Source organism: Podarcis pityusensis, assembly GCF_964106645.2.
Source record: "Podarcis pityusensis genome assembly, chromosome: 1".
In the NCBI taxonomy this organism is placed as follows: domain Eukaryota; kingdom Metazoa; phylum Chordata; class Lepidosauria; order Squamata; family Lacertidae; genus Podarcis; species Podarcis pityusensis.
In genome coordinates this window covers 51630783-51653162 of record NC_138028.1, presented here as the reverse complement: position 1 = coordinate 51653162, position 22380 = coordinate 51630783, and the positions used below count along the sequence as shown (strand labels likewise).

General features: G+C 44.1%; 1 protein-coding gene across 4 annotated transcripts in view; it reads left to right on the top strand.

Annotated features, from left to right (window-relative positions):
* Positions 1–22380, top strand: part of MAPK8IP1 (mitogen-activated protein kinase 8 interacting protein 1) — a 66160-nt gene that overhangs the window by 4067 nt on the left and 39713 nt on the right. For 2 of the 4 annotated variants that reach the window (XM_081001692.1, XM_081001690.1), the window contains exon 2: positions 21341–21446. Coding sequence is in view for 3 of the 4 variants with exons in the window: in XM_081001690.1 (XP_080857816.1) it covers positions 21341–21446 (106 nt within the window). In the remaining variant the exon portion in view is untranslated. Of the gene's footprint in view, positions 1–14170; positions 14325–20980; positions 21146–21340; positions 21447–22380 lie in introns of those variants that run through there. The other 2 variants (XM_081001689.1, XM_081001691.1) reach the window with 2 other exon arrangements.

Sequence of the window (22380 nt, the reverse complement as noted above, 5' to 3'; positions counted from 1 at the left end):
GCATGTGCTCTAATTTCCACAGTTAAAATCAATGGAACTTCACAAAGTGCTTAACTGTGTAGCTCAGCACTGCCCAGTAGTGAGCAAAATGGCAGATCCCTCGGAAACCTGCTGTGAAAAGGTTTGCAAAGCACTTTGAAGGCAAAGCTGCTTGCATCTGCTCTGAACTTGAGGGCACAGCTGCTGGTGGTCATTCTGAAGCACCCAGAGCATTTTGGAGATGAGTTGGCTGGGATCAGTTTCAGTTGTTGCAGCATGAGGGAGCGGACAGGTCTTGCAGGGGTCTGGCCAACCACATGCCCTCTTGAGCCTTGTTTGCCATGTCTTACAAGATGGATGGGTCCAGCAGGTTGTTAATACCTTGCTCTGAGGGGGTGTAATGCTTGCTGCCCTGAAGGAGGTGACCTGGCCCTTAAAACGCCCTCCCAGGACCTAGAGGTTTTAGACAACTACTACCCTGTCACTGATGTCCCCTCCTTTGGCAAGGTGATGAAAGTGATGGTGGTGGCTGGCCAGCTTCAAATGTGCCTAAAGGAAAATGATTTTCTAGACCTACTTCAGTCAAGCTTCCAGCCAGGCTTTGGCACTAAAATCACTTGGACCACCCTGATTGATGACTTACGTACATTGGGAAAACAAGCCCTGTTGCAAAATGTAAATCAGGAATGCAGCCCTGTTGATCTTCCTTGATCTTTCAGCAGCTTTCAATATCACTGACTACTACAATATCATCCTGGAGGGGTTCTGCAGTTTAGAAGCTGCGTGCACCATTTTATGGCTGTTCCAGTGCTACTTGCAGAATTGCAACCAGAGAGTAGCATTAGGAGGCTTCTGCTTGGCCCCTTTGCTTTGGGGCTGTAGGGATCTGCAGGGCTCCATATGAAGCCACTGGGAGAAGCCTTCCAGGGATTTGGAGTATAGAGTCATCAGTATGTGATTGACACCCAACTCTGTCATGTGAATCAGGAGAGGCTGTTCAGTTGCTGGAGGCAGTAATGAGCTTGACCAATGAACTTTGGCAAAAGAAATGCAAGCAGGCAAACAGGTTATATATTATGTATGAATGAATGAAATCCAGGAGCACATTGTAGAAAATATAAAGACCAACAACAACAAAATTAGAAACAGGAAACTGGACAGGGATGCGGTTGGACCTTTGAATGACGTAGTCACAGGTGTGCTATAAGAATAAAAGAACATTTCAAGCTGAATTAATTCTTTGAATCCATTAACACAGCTGAAGATGCAGGGCAGGTTATTGCGCCTGAAATAACTTTCTCAGGAGGTGATTCTGGGGAACTGGGGATAAGAGATGAAGTTTGAGACCTCATTGACAAATTTAGAAAGAATAAATAAATCACCAGGTCCAGATGACATCCGCCTGAGGGTTTTTGAAGAACTCAAATGTAAAACTGTTGATATTGTAATAAAAATATGTAACCTGCTAGAAAAAGCTCAGAAAAGGACAACCAAATGATCAAGAGGCTGGAGCAATTCCCCTATGAGGGAAGATTATGTTTTCCTTTACTCATTTAGGAAAAAATGATAGAGGTGTATAAAATTATGCATGGTGTATAGAAAGCGGCAGAGAATTTTTATTTCCTACCTCATAATGCTAGAACGTGAGTCATCCAATGAAGCTGAACATTGGAAGATTTGGGTGAGGCAATGTGCATAGTTAAACTTTGGTCTTCTCATTGTTGAAAAAGATGTTGGACTAGATGGGTCTTTGATTTGATGTATCAAGTCTCTTATGTTGTTATGAGTTGTACTCTCGCAGAAGGCTCATCAGGGCCAGCCCACACTTGAGGCAAGGTGAGGCAGTTGCCTCCAATGAATGTGTTGCTCGCTGCTGCTGCATGATCCTTGGAGGCTGGATCTGCCACCTCCTGGACAGTTCTGCCTCCCAGTGCCACCTCTACAGCAGCCTCTTGACAAATAGGAGGCGCTTCTCGTCTTCTCGGACCCCTTGATAGGAAATAGTGTGGGCTGTCTTCTGGGGTCTCTTGGGTTTTGCACCCACCTGGGTGATTCAGAGAGGGCCCCTTCCATCCTCCTATGGTGGAGGAGGTGCCATTTTGTGGCCCGCATCACATGCCAAAATGTCTTGGGCCAGTCCTGAAGTTCATACCTGTTTGCTCTCCTAAGCAGGTTGGGTCTGCAACAAAATATTGCATCATGGGGTGCTCCCATCCATTATATTCCCCCCCCCCCCAGTCATTCAGCATTTTGTCGCTGCTTAGCACACTCAGTTCTCATTCAACCTTTTTGGTTTTTCTTCTTAGAGTTCTTTTTTAAAGAGATTTTTTGTACTTCTGCAAACCCCTGGTTTTCCCAGATCTACTGTTTTCTCCCTCCAGTGTATAGATAGTGCTTTTTTGGCTTTGTAAGCAATGACACTTATACCTGCAGATTCCATTTAGCTATTGATTTGTTCTCTGTAAATGTGTCCTAATTTAATTTTAACGCCATCTAAGCCGGTAGCCAACTTGGCATCCTGCAGCAGTGAATTCCATAAGTTAGGCCTCTGTTGCATGAAGCAGTACTTTTCTGTCTGGAGCGTGCAACTAATGAATTTAATTGGTTGAGACAGGGTTCTAGTATTATCAGTAAAGGAGTTTAAAAAAAAAAAATTTCCTCCTCCACACTGAAAAATTTTATATCCTTCTAGCACATCCCTGCTTAGTAATTTCTTTTCTAATTTAAATTGTGATAAGGAAGTGTATTTTCCCAGTGTCAAAATATTGGCATTTGAGTGCCAGGGGAAAGTGCAGCTTTCTTGAAAAAGGAATATTGCTTTTGAGGAAAGACATCTGAATGTCTTGGCCATTCATATATCATGATACGGTGAGTTCCAAAGATCAGTGGTGAATGTTGAAATTATTTATTTTCAACTTGATGCTTATGAATATCATCAGGTATTTTCTACTTCTGGAATGGACCAAGATAATAAGCATCATATAAGTCTGATATTCTCATATACAGCTTTATGTTCTTTGTGTTCTGGTGGGCCTAGTTATCACCCACCATGATTAAGAAACTTGCCTGAGAATGGACAGGGTGATTCTCACACTTGATACTTAAATTTGGCATTCTTTAAATCTACTCCTAATGCAGTTGTAAAACCATCATTGGCTAGAGTATGTTCTCCAGTTTTTCTTTGCTCTTACTTTAACAGCAAATTTGGTCTTACATTAACAGCATTCTCACAGTACAACTGAGATTCACATGTACTTTGTGGCGTCATGTAGAAAGATTCTAGTTCTTTGGTTATATAATATACAATGGTACCTTGGTTCTCAAACTTAATCTGTTCCAGAAATCCATTCCAAAACGAAAGCATTCCACAACCAAGGCACGCTTTCCCATGGAAAGTAATGCAAAATGGATTAATTTGTTCCAGACTTTTAAAAACAACCCCTAAAACAGCAATTTAACATGAATTTTACTATCTAACGATACCATTGATCCATAAAATGAAAGCAATAAACAATGTACTTGCAGTCACACAGTCAATAAATCAGTAGCTGAACCGGGTTCCACACAGTGACAAAAACATAACAAAAAAGCCGCAAAAGCAAAACCACAAAATACGTAGCAAAAACAGACAGACCTCAGCATAACACCCAAAACAGAAGTGTGGCACTCAAAACGGAAGCGTAACACTCAAAGCGGAGCATGTTCAGATTCCGAAAAGAGTTCGCAAACCAGAACACTTACTTCCAGGTTTACAGTGTTTGGGTTCCAAGTTGTTTGAGTACCAAGACGTTTGAGAACCAAGATGTTTGAGAACCAAGGTACTACTGTATGTCTTTAATTATGAGAAAGGGCACAATACTAAGGCTAGATCTACCAGGATGTGTGGTGTTAGGATCCAGCAGGTATCTGGCTCAACTTGGCTACACCAGTGAAAGTACCCAGCACTGACTCAGCTGGCTGATGTCACATCCTGACTCACTTGGGACCCAGCAGGGGGACTTAGCTTGGATCCTAAGCCAGTTCAGCATAGTCATGTGACCTGGAAACATAGTGTAAGTTAACCTAACAGAAAGGTGGTGTCACCCAAACTCCATTTTACAGGCTGGCTTTTTGTCTGCCAGGCTTTGTCCGGCTCAGCCAGTAGCAGAAGTCCTCCTGAACGGAGTTTGGATCTGGCGTACTTTATGCCAGTTTAACTTAAGAAAGCATAATTTATGCTGGCTTCCCATACTTAACAATTGCTCCCTAATTAGCTAGCCCAAGGTCCATCATTCCCAGTGGGCATTCTGTTCTCGTGCTCTTAAAAATAATATTCAAAGAATGGCTTCATTTTTACAAGATCCTTATTAGGAGCCTTGAGAAAGTAAAGTACCAGTTACATACCAGTGGCTGGAAACCTTAGGAGGGACGAGTGATGTTTTGCTTCGCATAGGTACCTGGTTGACTGCTGTATGAATAGGAAGCTGGACTAGATAGGCAGATGATCCAGCAGGCTGTTTTTATGTTCTTTTGGGAGTCCCCCAAGGGCCAGCTAGAGAAGTCTGGAGGGCCACATTCAGGCCCTAGGGTCAGCAAACTTTTTCAGCAAGGGGCCAGTCCACTGTCCCTCAGACCTTGTGGGGGGCCGGACTGTATTTTGAAAAAAGAAAGAAAGAATGAATTCCTATGCCCCACAAATAACCCAGAGATGCATTTTGAATAAAAGCACACATTCTACTCGTGTAAAAACATGCTGATTCCCGGACCGTCTGCGGGCCAGATTTAGAAGGCAATTGAGCCAGCTCCGGCCCCCGGGCCTTAGTTTGACTACCCATGCCCTGGGGCTGCCATCCCCCACCCCTGCTCCAAAGTCTGATTTTTAAGGTCTGGCTTCATATGGATACTTGCAGCTCTGTAGTTGTTCCTTTGAACAACTGTGTAAGGTAAAAACAATCTGTTTCAATCTATCAGCGTTTTCTAAAAGCCTTTAAGTTTTTAGGGTTTGTCATAAACATGAATAAGGTGTGGGTTGATCTCTGCTCTTTTGTGAAGATTGATCTCTTTTCTAGCTCTAAAATTGTTTGCTGGATTTGTTGAAAATTATTTCAATGTGGCTGAATTATGTTTTTAAAAACCTACTAACCAAGCAATTATAGCTGGCCCAGAAGATACAAATACTGGAGAAGTGGCTCAGTTAACAGAACTGGCTAACTCAAGACTAGTAGTAGAGATCATCCTAGTCCCATAATAGTCTGGCTATGAATTGTTGTCCTAGATACAGCATTTGTCTCCTGGGCTTCTTGTGTGTTAATGTAAACAGCAGCATCTAAAAATGGAAGAAGACTATCAGGCCCAGGTCTGTCAATGTAGAACTCCATTCAGACTTAATGATCCAGATAATAATAGATTTTGCTAGAACCGGGACTCAGCAGTTAACAGGAAGAATTCAGGAGACTCTCTAAGACAGGTGTAGGCAACCTAAGGCCCATGGACCGGATGCGGCACAATCGCCTCATCAATCCAGCCTGCAGACAGTCCGGGAATCAGCGTGTTTTTACATAAGCAGAATGTGTGCTTTTATTTAAAATGCATCTCTGGGTTATTTGTGGGGCATAGGAATTCGTTCATTCCCCCCCCAAAAAAATATAGTCCAGCCCCCCCCCCATGGTCTGAGGGGTGGTGGACTGGCCTATGGCTGAAAAAGGTTGCTGACCCCTGCTCTAAGATCTAGGTCAAATAGAAATAAGTTCCATTCGCTGAAATATGGGAATCCTCAGATCCATGAGGATTAAGAGAAACTTTGCAGGCTGTGAGAGGGCATTCAAAGATCACCCCTTAAACAAAAGCAACTGAGTGCCTTGTGATACTTAACAATGTTATTGTGGCACAGGCGGTTGCTGGCCAGCAGAGGCGGAGCTACCCGCCCTGGCACCCGTAGCGTCGGGAGGGGCGCTGCTAGCCATCTGCGGCAGCTTCGTCCCTAGTGGTCCGCCGCCCATGCAGCGAGCATCCGGGGGCGCTGCCTGCACAGTGTGTGTGTGTGTGGTGCGACAATGTCACCTGCCCTCACGGCTGACACCCGGTGCACACCGCACCCGCCTTCCTCTGCCAGTACTGGCCAGAACATACATCTGATGAGGCAGGTTTGCCTACCAAAGCTCATGCTGCGAATTATTTAATCTCTCGGGTCCCCAAGACTTCTACAGTGTTTCTCAAACTTGGGTCTCCAGCTGTTGTTGGCCTACAACTTCCATCATACCTGACCACTGGTCCTGCTAGCTAGGGATGATGGGAGTTGTAGTCCAACAGCAGCTGGAGACCCAGGTTTGAGAAACACTTCCCTTGGGTTTGTTGCAACAGGGTTAGCATGCTGCTTAAATGTTTTCCATTTTTTGAAAGACGTTCAAATCTGAAATATCTGAAAATTGTGCCACTGAAGGATTCAGCCCCATTAGCCAACTATCTTTATATACTGTACTGAGCTGCACTTCAGCATCTGTTAGCAAAAGGGGCTGCCCTTTTTTCAGGGTTTCTGTTGTTCTAGGCTGTAAAGCAAGCAGAAATTTCTGTCAGCCCTTTTTACAATGACCTAGTTTCAGTTCACTCCGTGCTCCCATCACAAGGTGAAGCCTGAGCAACTGTGCTTTGATGTTAAGTGGCATCTAAGCAGAGGTGACACATGTGCAATGGTGCAAGTCTGATCTGACTAGGACTTGGAGAACAAAAAGTTGTTTGGGTACAGGATGGAGTTTGCCTTTCTTGAAGGTGAATTTTCCTCCTTGCTGCTTTTTTGTTCATGGGGCACTGCATTTCTCTACTGACCTTTGAAGACTTCGTGGCCCATAATGATTTGATGACTGGCTGAAAAATAAAACAGTCCTTCATCTAATGCATGCACCTCCTTCTTTTCTGTGGGGACTTCACCCAGAGCCCACTGAGTGGGGAATCAATTCCTTTCAGTCTACAAACCATTGTTCAGCATTTGTACTCTTGACTACGAGGGGTAGTCCCACAGCTATGGCTTCCTGCATCTGAATCATGGTTATCATAGCCCTTGGAACATGCACCAGCTCAACCAGCCTTCCTTAGGTTGTAAAGAATCCTGAAATGAGAAAGGAAAGTCTTTGCTTTGTGCCGAAAAATGGTAAAAGCAGGCCCCAGGCAGGCTTCCTTGGATAAAGTGTTAGTCTTTGGCACAAGTTGAATCTTTGGCCGTGTCTTATCTTAGTGCTGCTCAAAATAATTTATCTCCAGATAAACAACAGAGCATGTGTGACTTGGAACCTGATAAGAGACACAACCATGCCTCATTTCCTTTGCAATTAATCTCTGCAGTTGACTGCTGTCACAAGTTCAGACAAATATTATTTTAAAACATAAAATATAACAATACAGTAGGCCTGCATGGCATCACACGATGGAGGCTAGAACTTTTGCCAGCTTGCATAGTTCTTGTCTCATTACATATATTTAAACAGAGTTTTGAAATTCATCTGGCTGTTCGGGATTAAAACAGCGTCTCCTGGTGGGTGCAGTTCTCTGATATTACCTGTCACATAGGAAGTTGCCTCCTGCTAGGTGAGATTATTTGTCCACCTAACCCATTTTTACTACTATGAATTGCAGTAACTTTCAGGTCTCATTAGATATATTTCCTGACATCTGTTAGTTAAATGATCCTTTTAACTGAAGATGTCTGGGATTGAATCTGGTACCTTCTGCATGCAGAGCACATGCTCTCTCGCTGAGCTATGGTCCATGCCCTTAGTTGATATATGCAACACCGGAAATGAACTGGAAAGGTCCAGAAAACAAGAGAGGAGCAGGTGGCTTGGGAACTGTGTCTTTCCTGTAGTTGGGCATTAATGTCTAGGCAGCCATTCCTTATTATTTCATAGTTATCTTGGGTAATCTTGGAAATACCATGATTCTGAATCCAGATAGGAATGTAGGACATCTAACAAATCCCAGAACAGTTCGTGTACTGCACTATACATGATTCAAAATCTTTTTTTCAGTCTTGCCCCTAGTTTGGGGCACAGTCACATTCGCAGTCTTCCAAATCTATCTTTGCAGCACGTCTCTGCTCTTGCAATGCTTCCACTTTCATTTCTGGAAGAGAGCCAGTAAAACCTTTCCCTCATCTCATCCCTCCCCGGCAATATGTATCCTGCTAATATAGATATGCAGGAAGGAGAAAGGGAATTATATACATCTCAGTGCAATTAACACCCCTGCAGCTAGGCAAATGAACAGAGGTCAGGAGTTCTGGAAGGTTTAATGCAATGAAACCAGTACAGCATAAATATTATTTTTAAGCTCCTGAATTTGTCATCCTCCTTTGGAGGACAAAGTGGCACCTGAAGATGGGACATTGAATGGGATAGTTCAGTGCTAAGGAGAACTTTCTCAGAAAAGAGACTTGACTGGAGGGACCTGCCTGCATATTGTGTGTCTGCCTGGTTTATGAAAGCATTTTTATCCAGTTCCACAAATACAAGTAAGAAGCTAAAACTCAAGATTCCTCTTGCTTACCTGAAGTGCAGGAATAGATCTCAAAATTTTAAAGGGTGAGCTTTTGCATCCCTGAGGAGTTGTGCCCTGAGAACTACAGTCATACCTTGGGTTGAAGTAGCTTCAAGTTAAGCATTTTCTGGTTGCGCTCCGCAGCGACCCAGGAGTAACAGAGTGCGTTACTTCCGGGTTTCGCCACTCATGTATGCGTAGATGCTCAAATAGAGGTCACGCACATGCGCGGAAGCGGCGAAACGCGACCCGCAGACGCGTGTTACGTTCTACTCAGGATGCGAATGGGGCTCCAGAACGGATCCCATTCGCATCCAGAGGTACCACTGTACAAACATTGGAGCAATTTGTATCAGACCATAGTCTGAAATGAAACTGAAATCAAAATGTCAGCTCTTTGGGACAATTTGTGTTCAGTGAGCACACCTACCTACTTCTACCTAGGAGGTCTCATAAGCATGGTCGCATGAGAAGCCACTAGGTTTCACTTTGCACCAGGTGCTACTATTCCCCCAAAAAAATTGAATTCAGAACTCCTGAAACAAAAATAGGAACAAAATATCAAGTGATATTGTGCACATGTGAATGAGCTGTTACAGATCTAATGCCAAAAGTCAGAGCTCCTATATCAACTGGCATCACCTCAGTTAAAACACTTTTCATCGGAGGCCATTCACCTGCGAATCATTGAGTGATGAAGTCATTTACTAATGAGATATTGAGCGGTCAACATGCTTGTACAGCCTCTATTCTCTCATACTCTTAACTCGGGAAGATACGCTGATCAAGCACCTTCTTCAGTGAGGAATGTGTGAACTACTTTTAAATGCATCAAAATGGCTAATAGAGTAAAAAGGCAGAATAGATCAAGGAGAAAGTAAAACAACTATGAATGGCTATAAGCTGTCCATCAGATTCAGTTGAGCGATCAGAAAATCAAGATTTCTAACAACTTAAACCAGATTCTGGAATATGTGCTATGCATTGTGTGTTGCAGCAAATAATGTGTTTTAAAGCAGAGCAGGTAAAATTCATGGATATATATGTAATAGCAGAAATTCAAGGCTGTAGGGCAGGGTACAGTACAGATCCTGCGGGATAGAAGCACATTGGACTACAACCACAGAGAAGACAGAAATGGTCTGCTTTGCTTATTATAGAGGTTGGCCAAATAAGTGGGGGACTTAGGTTGTTGAGGTGTTCAATAAGTTCACCTGCTGAGTGAGGTGTGACAAGATAGTTCTGATTGACCCATGTGAGGACAGGATGCTGGACTAGATGGAACATGGGCCTGATCCAGGAGTTTTTATGTACTAGGAGAGGGCCTTTTCAGTCATGGCACCCTGTTTGTACAATGCTATTCCCAAGATGCTTTCTTTGTACCTGCTTTGAGGTGTCTTCAGTGCCTTTTTATTCTGCAAGCTTTAATTTATTTATTTTTTTAAACTTTCAGTAATTTAAAATTATTTGTGTTTTTTAGATATGTTCCGAAATATTAAAGGACTGTTTCAATATCATTTGTGCTCTTGGGAGCCCTGCTGTTTTGGTTTTAATACTTCCTGCTGAGTTTTTATGCTGTATTGTATATTTTGGTTTTGTGGTTTCAACTGTATTTTATTATTTTGTTGCTGGGCAGTATATATGTGTGTGTGTGTGTGTGTGTGTGTGTGTGTGTGTGTATTTGTCAATAGCAATAAATAATCATGCATTCAATGTTGTCACCTTGGATCTGAGGCTCACCCTACTTCCAGCAAGGCATTTGAAGCTTGGAAGTTGCTGCTGCTGCTAAAATGCAGAGCCACTAGCAACAAGCCTGAAGGTAATGAGCTGATTTTTCCAACCCACGGGAGCCCATGCATTTGCAGGAAGGGGCCTTCCTGGCTGCTTGTTGCTCACGCAACATGCAGGCTTCGGCTACGGAAAGGGTCTGTGTATCCCCGGAGACGTCTAATAGCTTTTTCTGAGCCTGTGTAAATCCCCATAGGAACTAAAGAAGCGGAGGAAGGGGTGGCTAGTTTTTCAGCCGTTGAGCACCATGGACAGGGATTTGCTTTAGAAAATGCTGTGGCAGAATGGAGAGAGAATTAGCATGCTAATCTGCTTGTGATGATATTAATTTTAGACAAAGACTGTTTCAATGCCTGCAGTTAGCCCGAATAATCATAAAACTCAGCCCATGGAATTCTAAGCATCACCCACAACCACTTGGGCAAGCACAGGAAGGAAAAAGCCCACTTCAGTGTAATAAATAGCTGCATGCATATAACACAGTCTTGGTGAGGATGCCGCTGACAATCTCTGCAAATGCATTGTCACAATCAATAACAAGGAGAAAATATGGTTAATAAACACAGACCTAAACTGAGGAAGCAGAAGCAAGGAGAGAAGGGCAGGCAATGATGAATGCTTATTTGTGAAAGCAATGGGGCCGTTGAGACTGCATGAATAGCAGTGGCACAGGGACATGGGGAAGGGGACTGTGTCCCTAACAGAAGGATTCTCCCTGCATGTGCTTGAGTAGGACCACATAATGGAGTTCAGTAATGTGCTCTAGTCATGGGCCATTGCAAGTCCATATGGAGCATCCCTGTGTAACATCTGCCAGGGTTGGTTTCTGTCTCCCCTGCTTTAGCTGTTGCCCAAATGTACCTTCCTATATAATGGCAGTTTCAAGTTATTGATTATAGTGCATACTTAGCAATGGAGAGAAGCTGTTACTATTTTATCCAATGCCCAGCAAGCTCAGATTTCATGAAATGGCAGCAGCTAAGGTGCCAAATGATATTCTTCTGGTCCCAGACTGTTAGGTTTGGGAATCTACATTGCTTGACCTAATCCAGGTTCAGAAATAATGACAAGGCACACCTTCAGTTGTGGATCAAAATCAGGTGCTTGGGATTGTGGTGGTCTGAGTGTTTGTTTGTGTCAATCCCAAATGCAGGCTTAGTGCATAACTTTTTGTACAGTGCAGGGATTTCTCGATTGCTCTGGCTGCAACTGGCATGATTGAGATAGCTATCCCATTCTGCCTCATTCAAGAGTTTGGCATCTTCCTCTGAGCAACCTGAGCTTGGGCTGATGTCAGAGAGAGGATATTGAGCTAGATGGTCCATGGACCTAATTCAGTTTGGCAGCCCCGATGGGAAAAAGCAAGGCTGAAAACGAAAGACGGTCAGGAAAGAGAAAAAGGTGATGTAGCAAAAATGGTAAGAAGGAAGCAGCACAAGACAGCATGCACCAGGTTCTGTGAAAGCAAATAAAATGACATCAGAGGTGGGGGTGGAGGCAAAAAAATCAAAGAGAGATAAAATGCTGAACAAATGCATTTTGGTTATGTGGATCTCAAGTAATTAAAATGGTATTAACATTAACAACAAATGCAATGACGTTGAAGGCAGTTTCCATTGAAATTGAATTTCTCATCTCCCTCTCATGTAAAATCATGGGAGTTGCTTTTGGGGGACACAGCAGTATGCATCATGCTTCTATGAGCTGGCAGTCCTTTGTCTAACTCATTTGGAGGAACATTATGATAGCCCAGCGACTGTTCTCCTTGTGTAACATTAGCATGAATTACCTGGACTGATGCTCGGAGGTTCTCTCTGTGCCTCTAGGATTGCTTCCCCCCAGTTGTTGCCCTGCAGATGCCATTGAACTACAAGTTCCCTAATCCTTGACTTTTGGCTACACTGACTGGGAGTGATGGGCGTTGCAGTCCAAAATATCTGGAAGGCCCCAGCCTGGGGAAGGCTGCTCTCTAGAGGCTTTGCTGTGGTGGTGTTTTAAAAGCATAATGCTCCTTACAGCCTGATCCTCGGAGTGCTGTGCTGCTAGAGGTCCCAGTGAAGTGAATGAGACAGGCATGTACCTTTATAGAGTATTTTGGAAGAGCAGACTGTCTGTCTTCTGGGCCAGCTCCTTAATGGGATGGCTCCAGCTGGTTTCTGTGGTTTAAATTAAGCTCCAGCCAGAATCCCTTAATGAACATGCAGTTGCTGCTGTTGACCTAACTCCCTCTCCGCAAATGTTCTTAAAAGCTTTCAATCCACCTGGGTTTTGGAATTGTCCCCAGCAGAGATCCCTGGGCAACTTGCAAAGCAGCCTCTGTGTGCCTGAGAGCCAATCTGGATGTGAAGGGTTGCTCAGGGAGCTCTAGGGTTAAGTGCTTTGCACCTGCTGTTCCGCTCTCTTCTCCATGTCATTCAAAATAGACTTAGTGCTCCTCTCATATATATTCTCCCAGCCCAGACCACGGTGGATGTGTGAGCCCCTAATGTAGAGTTCGCTTGTTTATCACCCCCCAACAGGTGATAGAGATGGTGATATTCTTTCAGATGCCGGGGGGCAACTGGAAGTGTGCAGTGCACACATTTTGTTCTACAACCCTTCCACATCGGAAGCTGCTCCGTGTTCCTCCTTCCTAGTAATAAGACTAATAGTGCTTCACTGCCCTTGAGGGTGATGGTGGTAAACACTATAATAAAGACTGGGAATCACTTAAGACTGTGATAAAGGACCCTTCACATAAATTGACTGCCACATGGAGGCCATTTGAAATGGTGCCTGCATGGCAACTTCTCCAGGGAGCAAGCTGCTTAGGGACAGTGGCTCACCTGTGCCAGTGGACTGCAGGCCTGCCGAAAAAGGAGAAAGGTGGCATTGCAGCGCCTTGTCCAAAGCCAGCAGGAGGTTTAGACCTTGAGGTCCCATTTTAAAATTAAATGCAGTAAGTTTGTAGCTTTCACGCATTTAACTTGTGTACATTCAGCTTTATGTGTGTGGCAAAAATGAAAATGAAAATAAATGGAAAGGGGGTGGGGCTCGGGGGGGGATGACTTGGGCAATCGCACCCACCATTGAACCCAATGTGTTTTAACTGTACACTATTTGGACTTTAGGCGCTATCCCCAGAACATAACCCCAGCATAGGTTGAGTGTGTGGTACACGAGGGATGGGGAACCTGTAGCTCTCCAGAAGTTGAAAGACTCCAACTCCTATCAGCCTCAGCCACCATGGTCAATAATCAGAGATGGTGGGAGTTGTAGTCCAGTGACATTGGGCAGCCACAGGTCCCCATTGCTGCAGACTACAATAGGCTTGCTGTCCCACCAGAGTAAACACTGGCCTGTGAATCACCCAGGTGAGTTAACAAGGGGATGTAGCTGAACAACCCTGGGGTTCCTTACTTTGGTAAGTACCTTGATGGTATAAGCAAGCTCTGTCTCTGCCCTGTGCTAGCCATTTTAGATTCCTTGTGTAACAATATTCCTCTGCCTGAATAATGGAGATGGCTGGGTCGTCCTCTTGCACTTGGGGACTCTGGTCCCATGCAGCCTTGTTGGGGCAGAGGCATTGCAAGGTCAAGGGGAAGGATGGCTTGGCAGAGCTTAGTGCCACTGATGTGGTAACTCGATTCCCCACTTTTCCCCTTGACTGCAGCTGATGGGGAGGGGAGCAGAGATGCGACTTGATCAGAAGCCTGCCTGGCTGAGGGAAGCAGCAGACCAGGCAGAGTGCAGGGCTTGGCACCATCTCAGCCCAGAGGGTTATTTCCCCCCACCCACCCCAGACAGCTGAGTCCATTTATTTTTAATGAGCTCCCTTAGAATGCGCAGTGAGAAGGAGAGAGCAGCGCGAGCGGCAGATTCTCCCCAACCGGGACAGGCAGAGGAGACGGCACATACACAACTCTCCTTTTTCTTAAGGGGGGAGGCCTCCCTTCAACTGCGGCCGCTGCTCCTCTCCCCCTGAGGCGGGGATCCTCTTAAATGAAGTTTGAACTTAAAATGCAGTCGAGCACAGAGGAGGAGAGCTGGCTTGAGGATCAGTGGGAGAAATGGTATGTCTGGGGGCAGGAGGGGGCCTGGGGGGGGGACACAGCTGGTCTTGTGCACCTGTACAGCGTTTTTACATTTTTTTTTTAAAAAAGCATTTCCGTTTGGCTTTATACCAGCCTATTTATTTAACCGGTGAAGTCTGACTTGCTAAAAACCCTGTTTGAGCAAGGTGTCTGCATAGCAGCTGCGGCCTCTGTGTGCAGACTTGGTTGCAAACTTTTATCTGCTGCGAAATAGGATTGAAAGGCAGTCTGGGCAGGGCAAGGAAACCAGACCATTTGGGTAGAGTTCTGCTAGTCTCTCTCTGGCATGGCTGGCTTTGAGCCCAAATGGGACTCCTTAGTTGCCAAAAGGAAAATATTGGTCTGTCAAGAGAGTTTTCTTTCTTGGTGCTAAGAAGCCGTCTGCAGGAGACCTTTGCTGTAGGGGAGGTCAGGATCATGTAGACATTGTGGTGAATAAGTGGTGTGGGGAGGGCAGGAGTAGATCTCCCAGCGCCCTGGCATGAGCCTGTAAGTTGCCACTTGCTGTCACTGATGGATCAAACACACAGCACACCCCAGAACTGAATATGTGGGGCTCACTGCAGGGAAAATCCCCCAGTCTGTCATACAATTGGTGCTGTCTTCAGTTCCACTTTCAATGAGAAAGTATGGCAGTCCCTTTATGTCAGACAGGAGCAGATTCAATACTGCTGTTAGCTGGGAGTGACAAACCAAAGGCTTTGCAGGGCTCTTCTGAGTGGGTATAGGTAATTGGGAAAAATGCTCCTGCTGGGCTATTGTGGTAATTGCCCATTCGTTAGCCTCCCAGTGACAGGGACAGATATTTGCATGCAATAGAACAAGTATGAACAGAAGAGATTTCCTGACCCCTGTGACCTCTCTGGAACAGGAGAGGGAATCAATTAATGCTTTGGCAGCCCATCATATAGACTCTCCATCCCTCTCCTAATATTCCTCTCTTCTTTCTTCCCTTCCTGTGTCCAGCCCCTCAGAGACATACAGGTTTCATGTCAAATGCCCCACCCCCTTGTTAATCCAGATGGGCAATTCAATTACAGCCCTGCTACGAATCCCTTCCCTAACTCCAGCTCCATGCAACTTTCTCTGTAGCTCTGGAAATCCCTGGTCCCGATATCACTCTGCCAATGCAGGGGAGAACAGAAGACAAGGCACCACGCTCCTTGATGGGTATCTTTTGCCTCCTTTGCAATGTAAAGTACATGCCAGAGAGTTGCAGTTCAAAATGGTATAATGATTTATAATATTAATAATTTGCTATTTATACCTCACCCATCTGGATAGTAACCTCTTACACGTGCTATGCCTCCCAGTGTGACTGGTAATGCCCAGTGGGAAGAGGAGTTTCCTCCCTCCATGAGTAATAAAGCTAAGCAAAGGATTCAGCTGGGAGCTGCTGGGAGAGCGATGGCTTCTCTGCTGAACCCTGCTCTGTGCAGCAGGCTGCGCTTCAACCAGCAACAAATTTCTCTGTGCAAAGACTTGCCCTTGGCAAAATGTCCCCAAATGTTCCCTGCTGTTTTCCTGTGAATTGATCTCAAGCAAAAGCCATTGACTGCATATTGGAGGGGCTGCAGAAAGCACTTTGGCAAGGTTTCAGAGGAAGGAATTAGAATCTATATTGATAAGATGCATTGAAATGATCTGTGGATGATTCATTATTTCCTTTCTTGATGTCTCCCTTACTGCCTTTTTCTTACCTCCATGGGGAGCAGATAGGCTGACGTGTCTACTCTGGTTCTTAAGGCTAAATGCAGTCTCTTCTCTTGAGGATATTGTCAGTGTTGGGGAAGGGCATTTCCTCTTCTGTGGGGAAAGGACACCTGGGGGGACGGACATAAAAGGCTCTTTCTGCGTCTTGGCAGATCCCGGGATATTAGGGAGCAACTGAGGTTTTCATTTGGAGGAAGCTGATTGGGCAAAGTTCAGCAGTAAATTGCTAGATATTGTCTATGTTTCTGCTCATACAGTTTTGTTTTAGAGTTGATTTATAAAACTATTGGATTGAATTTTTGTGTATTTTATACTTTGATATCTGTGTGCTGTAAACTGGTTTGGAACACAACTGATGAAGGGCAGTTTAGAAATTAATTAAATAAATGCACTTCAAAGGATTAAAGAAGGGAGAGTCCTATTGTTGCCAAGTGTTCTTGGTAGGTTTTCTCACTTTTTCTGTCTGAACTGCCTGGAAGCCTGGACAGCTTCCATAAAATACCAAGGTGGTGTACAACAATATAAACAGGTACAGTAAAGCAGAAGATGCCACAAAACAAAACAAAATAGCTGGCTCATCTTGGGGGGGGAATTAAGCAACTGTATAGACTTGTTAGCATGAAAGTGTGAAGACTTATAAACTGAATCTTCTTTAGTCAAAAGCTTACTTTTCTCATGCTCTGTCCCCACTTCTTAGTTTCCTTTTCATATTGATGGTTTCTTTATGATGAGACGTACATATGGCGCCACACAATTGGGTCAATTCTGCAGATGTTCTTGAATAATTCAGGCCAGACAGAGCATTTGGGCTGAATCCTGACAGTTCTAGGATCCTAACATTTTAAGACCAAGTTCAGCCTAAAAAGGAGTTGACTGAGCTAGAAAGGTGTCCATTGGTTCTGCCAGATGTTGCTGTAGTGTACAGTATTATGTTGACAAGGTTAATTTTTCACTATTAAAAAATGCTGTTTTGAGATATTTGGCTTCATCTTCCATTTTCATAATGCGTATTTTCTGAAGAAGTCAAAACATTCGGAGTTGGGAAAGAAGTTAGATGAGGGATGAGAACTCTTAAGTTACTTACGGATTGTAACTATCTTGCTGGAGTGATTCAAATTTAGGTTTGTGCAGTTGAAGTGGTTTTACTTAGGAATTGTGAGATAGCAATTAATCGACAGGGAGCTGTTATAATATCTGTGCAAACAGTTCAGGATTAATGTTTAATAAATAGCCATGGGGGAATGTGAGTATAAGGTCTGTTGGCTAATTTGGCTAAAATCTATGCAAAGTGGTAAGGAAAATGAAATTGAGTGAAACTGTTTATCAGTGAAGACTTCAGCATTAGGGGTTAAAGGTAGAGCCCTCCCAATCAAAAGGGGCATTGTTAAAGACAACCAAACCATCTCAACAGGTTGCGTATTTGCATTCTGACCCCCTGCTCTGTCTTATGAAACTGAGCAGTCAGAACCCACAGCGCCACTCTGGGTGACCACTTGTACAGTGCATCACCAAAAAGGAAAAAAGCAAAAAGAACAGATTTGCATTTATAAATGCAAATTCAGAAATCATTGCAATAATTTAATCAGAAGATCATCTCAGCGTAGAGTAGGGAGACTGTACGCTGCGAGCCTGCTCTGTCTCTCTGCTAGGCAGTCTTTGAGGACTATCCTCTACAAAGTAGGACTCTTGTCCACCCTGCTGTCACCTGGGATGAAATAGATTATTGTTCATCTTTATTGTTTAAATTGGTCTTTTGGAGGAGGGGGATATTGGGTGGCGGCAAGCAAGACGCTGATTTTGCAGCTTGCTGTGCATTGTCTGTTTTTCACATAAGCACGTTTTCAGGGACGGTTGCCAGTGAAATTTGGCAATGAAAAAATTAGCATCTCAAATGGATGTTGCAGTGATTGACAGAAAAAATGGAGATGTGGTACCAAAATAAATAAGCCAAAAAGGAGGGGCAAGAGTGATGCAAAGCCTCACAAAGATGTTTAAATGTGTTTGTTTTAAAAGTCATACAAATATAGTATGCCTAGTATGTTTTGCTGCCTTCAGGGGCAGAAATATTCCTAAAAGCTTTAAACCACAGGTGTGCAATGTAGGGAATGCTTGCAGCCCCCAACAGCACCTGAAACTGCCTAATTCCTTCCACCCTCTTAGAGTTTCTTCCATCCCCATTGTTTCCTCTCCACTCCACTAGTTTTTAAAATTATTTCCCCCTCTTTCTTCATAGTTTCAGAGGAAATGATTTTAAAAATGTTAAATTTCTGCTACATATATGTATATTGCACATTAAAGTCAGGAATTACTTTTACTTGTTTTTCAGAACAGTAGCAGTATTGGTCTGACTGTATTAAAAACACCCTTTGTATTTGAGAACGACCCCATTAAACTCAATGGGGTTTGCTTTTATTCTGAGTCAACTTGCATAGATTTGAGGATTCTTATCTGAGTAGCCATAATAAAAATTGAAAGCACAGCAGTATTTATACAATATTAGCTATTTTTTATTTACATATTTTCTTACATTTATATCCTACTCTTCTTCCATCATGGAACCCAAGGCAACATACATATGATTTCCCAGAGGTTTCCCAGTCCAGGCACTGACCAGCCCTAGTCCTGCTTAACTTAAGGGAGATGATGACCTCAAGTGCCTTCAGACCATACTCTGAGACCATTCTCAAACACTTTCATCTCTGGCCCATCATTGACTTTGGCTTCCATAACTGCCAACATGCAGCCCCTGAGAGAATTTTTTTCTTCTTGACAGGGGGTGGGGAGGGGGGGAATTTCCCCCCCTGTGGTTTTAAGTGAACTATATCAATGAGAGATTTTTGCCCCTAAAGAAAACAACACAGCAAAGCACATTGGATAGAATTATTATTATTATTATTATTATTATTATTATTATTATTATTTATTTATTATTATTATACCCAGCCCATCTGGCTGGGTTTTCCTGGCCATTCTGGGCCGCTTACAACATAATCTAAAAACGTAATAAAAGCATCAATCCTTAAAAACTTCCCTAAACACAGCTGCCTTCAGATGTCTTCTGAAAGTCAGATTGTTGTTTATTTCCTTGACATCTGAAGGGAGGGCATTCCACAACGTGGGCGCCACTACCGAGAAGGCCCTCTGCCTGTTTTCCTGTAACTTCACTTCTCACAGTGAGGGAACCAGCAAAAGACCCTTGGAGGAGGACCTCAGTGTCGGGGCTGAGCAATGGGGTTGGAGGCCATTTAGGGGTTTAAAGGTCAGCACCAACACTTTGAATTGTGCTTTGAAATGTACTGGATCCAAATGGTCTGCATCCTCCAGGCGTGCCTGGAGTTGTTCAGCAACCACTCGCTCAATCACCTTGCCCAAGAATGGAAGATTTGAGACTGGGCGATAGTTGGCCATATTGGTCGGGTCCAAAGATGGCCTTTAAGAAGCGGTTTAATAACCACCTCTTTCCGCGGGTCTGGGAAGGCTCCCTCACAGAGGGAAACATTCACCAGCCCACAGAGCCCATCACCTAGCTCTTCCTGCTTTTATAAGCCAGGGTGGGCAAGGATCAAGGAGACAGGCGGTCAGTTTCACTCGTCCAAGCAGCCTGTCCACATCCTCGGAGGTAACAGATTGGAATCGATCCCATACAATATGACCAGACAGGACCCTAGCACTCTCCTGCTCTGGCCCTGCTCCCATGGTGGAGTCTACATCTTTCTGATTCTGAGCGACTTTATCTGCAAAGAACTTTGCAAAATCATTGTGGGAGATCTTGGGGTTATCACCATGCCCCGATGGGGGAGGTGGTTCTGTTAGATATATAATATATATCATATTTTTAAAAATCAAGCTTCATTTTGAAGTTTTACCTCATCCTTTCTTTTCTTTTCTTTTCTTTTCTTTTCTTTTCTTTTCTTTTGCACCTACACTCCATTTCTATCCTGCCAGCACAAGCATGCACACACCACCCAAACCTGGAAGGTGGTCTCCCTAACCCCAGATATATGGGACTTAGTTGTGATTACCCAGTAATGAGGAGCCCTCTCTGCATGACCAGAGGTTATTTCTTCACATTTTCAGGTCTGAGTTATGCTGCTGAAAATAGCTTCCAGTTCTGTGTTGCAGTGGGCTGCGTCTCAAATTAAACCATTAACGTTGGCCTTGTGGGCTGAAACAACTTTAAACCCCTTTTTTTCCTATGCTCATATAACATTTATATAAAAAAAGAATGTCTTTAAATATGTTCTTTCAGTTTTAGGAAATGTAGCGGTTTGGTTTTTGAGAGGCTGAGAGGGTTTAAAAATAAAAAGCTTCATGGAGCTAGAGGCGAGTGTGTTACGGGACACTGTAAACACTTTGATTATTTTGGTTGGTTGGCAACAGGTATGTATGTTATAGATAGATAGATAGATAGATAGATAGATAGATAGATAGATAGATAGATTATGCCTTTCCACACACCCCTCCCATAGGGAAAGGCTGGGGAATCTCTGGCTCCCCAAATGTTGTTGGACTCCCAGCTCCTATCAGCCCCAGTGAGCATGGTCCATGGTCAGGGGTGATGGGACCTGGATGCCAGTGTGCAAGTTCCTACCCCTGGTATAGGGAGTACCATATTTTTCGCTCTATAAGACGCATCAGACCACAAGACGCACCTAGTTTTTGGAGGAGGAAAACAAGAAAAAAAAAAATTCTGAATCTCAGAAGCCAGAACAGCAAGAGGGAACGCTGCGCAGTGAAAGCAGTAATCCCTCTTGCTGTTCTGGCTTCTGTGATGGCTGCGCAGCCTGCATTCGCTCCATAAGACGCACACACATTTCCCCTTACTTTTTAGGAGGGAAAAAGTGAGTCTTATAGAGCAAAAAATACGGTAATTGATGTTTCTGCACATCTTTGAGAACATTATTTCCTTTTGTATGCCCTAGTGTTGGGAAAGGAGGGGCTCAAAATAGTGCCTCCCCCAGCTCTCTCACCAGCTACCACTACGCGAGACCAGCCTCTGTGTTCTGGGCCGCAGGGAATGTTGAAAATACTGCAGCACAAAGAACAGAAGAATCAGGGAAACTCTCAGATAACCAGGACAGTAGAAGGTAAAATTCCTTCGGAGTCTCTACTCAGTGGATTATCTAATATAATTGTTAATTTAGCTTGGCAGGCAATTAACCTCTTCTCTCTTTCGGATCCAGGCCTGGGATCCATTGCCCCAAGCATCACCGTGTGTGTTGTATTTCCTTTTTGGCTAGCTTTCCTTGATGGATAACCTCACACTCTTTGCCTTAACTTAGGCTCACCCATGACATCAGCCTGGAGGAGTTTGAGGATGAAGATCTCTCTGAAATCACGGATGAGTGTGGAATCAGCCTGCACTGCAAGGACAGTTTGGCCTCACGGGTAAGGAAATCAGTGCTTCCTTAATTATTGCTAACGAAACACCCATTCCCACCCAATAGGCAGGTAAGGGATGCGGTAATTGTTTCCTGGCAGGTCAAGCCACAGCCATTTACACACACACAAAAACACATGTACTTTCTCAATTTGAACCCCCTTCTATCTCCATCCTTTGCATCTGCTTAAGCCTTATTCATTCTCCCCGGCAGCCCTGCCCTCCCACAAACCTGAAGCCCTGTACAAGAAGAGGACTTGTTTGGTTCTTATCGTAAGGGACCAGACATTTTTATGATTCTTTTCTGGACGTCCTTAGACCAGCCTTCCCCAGTCTGATGCATCACTGTGCTGACTGGGGCTGATGGGTGTTGTCCTTTAAAATAGCCAAAGAGCAGCTGGTTGGGGGAAGCTGGCAGGCAGTAATGGTTCGCCTGTCTCTCTGTGGTTTGTATTTAAGTGTTCAGTTCTCTTTATGCTGCATCCTGGGTCTGGGTCACCCTGAGGCAACGTCACTGCAATGCACTGTGTCTTGACTGCACCTGGAGGAGCACCCAGGCCTGAAGCAAATGCAGGTGCCGCTGCTATTGTGTGCTTATTAAGCAATCCTTCTTGCGTGAGGCTCTATACTGGGACTCATTCCCAGCTGCAGATCAGCGGGGCTTGGACTTGATCTATGAAGTATTAACTGTTCTCAGCCTTTGAGAAACTTTCCTCAGCATTTATGAGATCTGAGGGTGCTTAAATGAAGGACATCTTGTGTGGAGAGTTTTGCTAAGCGAATGGGAATTGGCATCATCCTTAGATATCCTGCAATAATCTCAACTTTTGATTGGCAGAGCCTTCAGTCTATATTGTACTGAAGGTTCATTTCCTTTTATGAGGCTTCATTTTAAAAGCTCCTCGCTTTATTCCAGAGCATCTTGCATGTCTTTTTATGCCC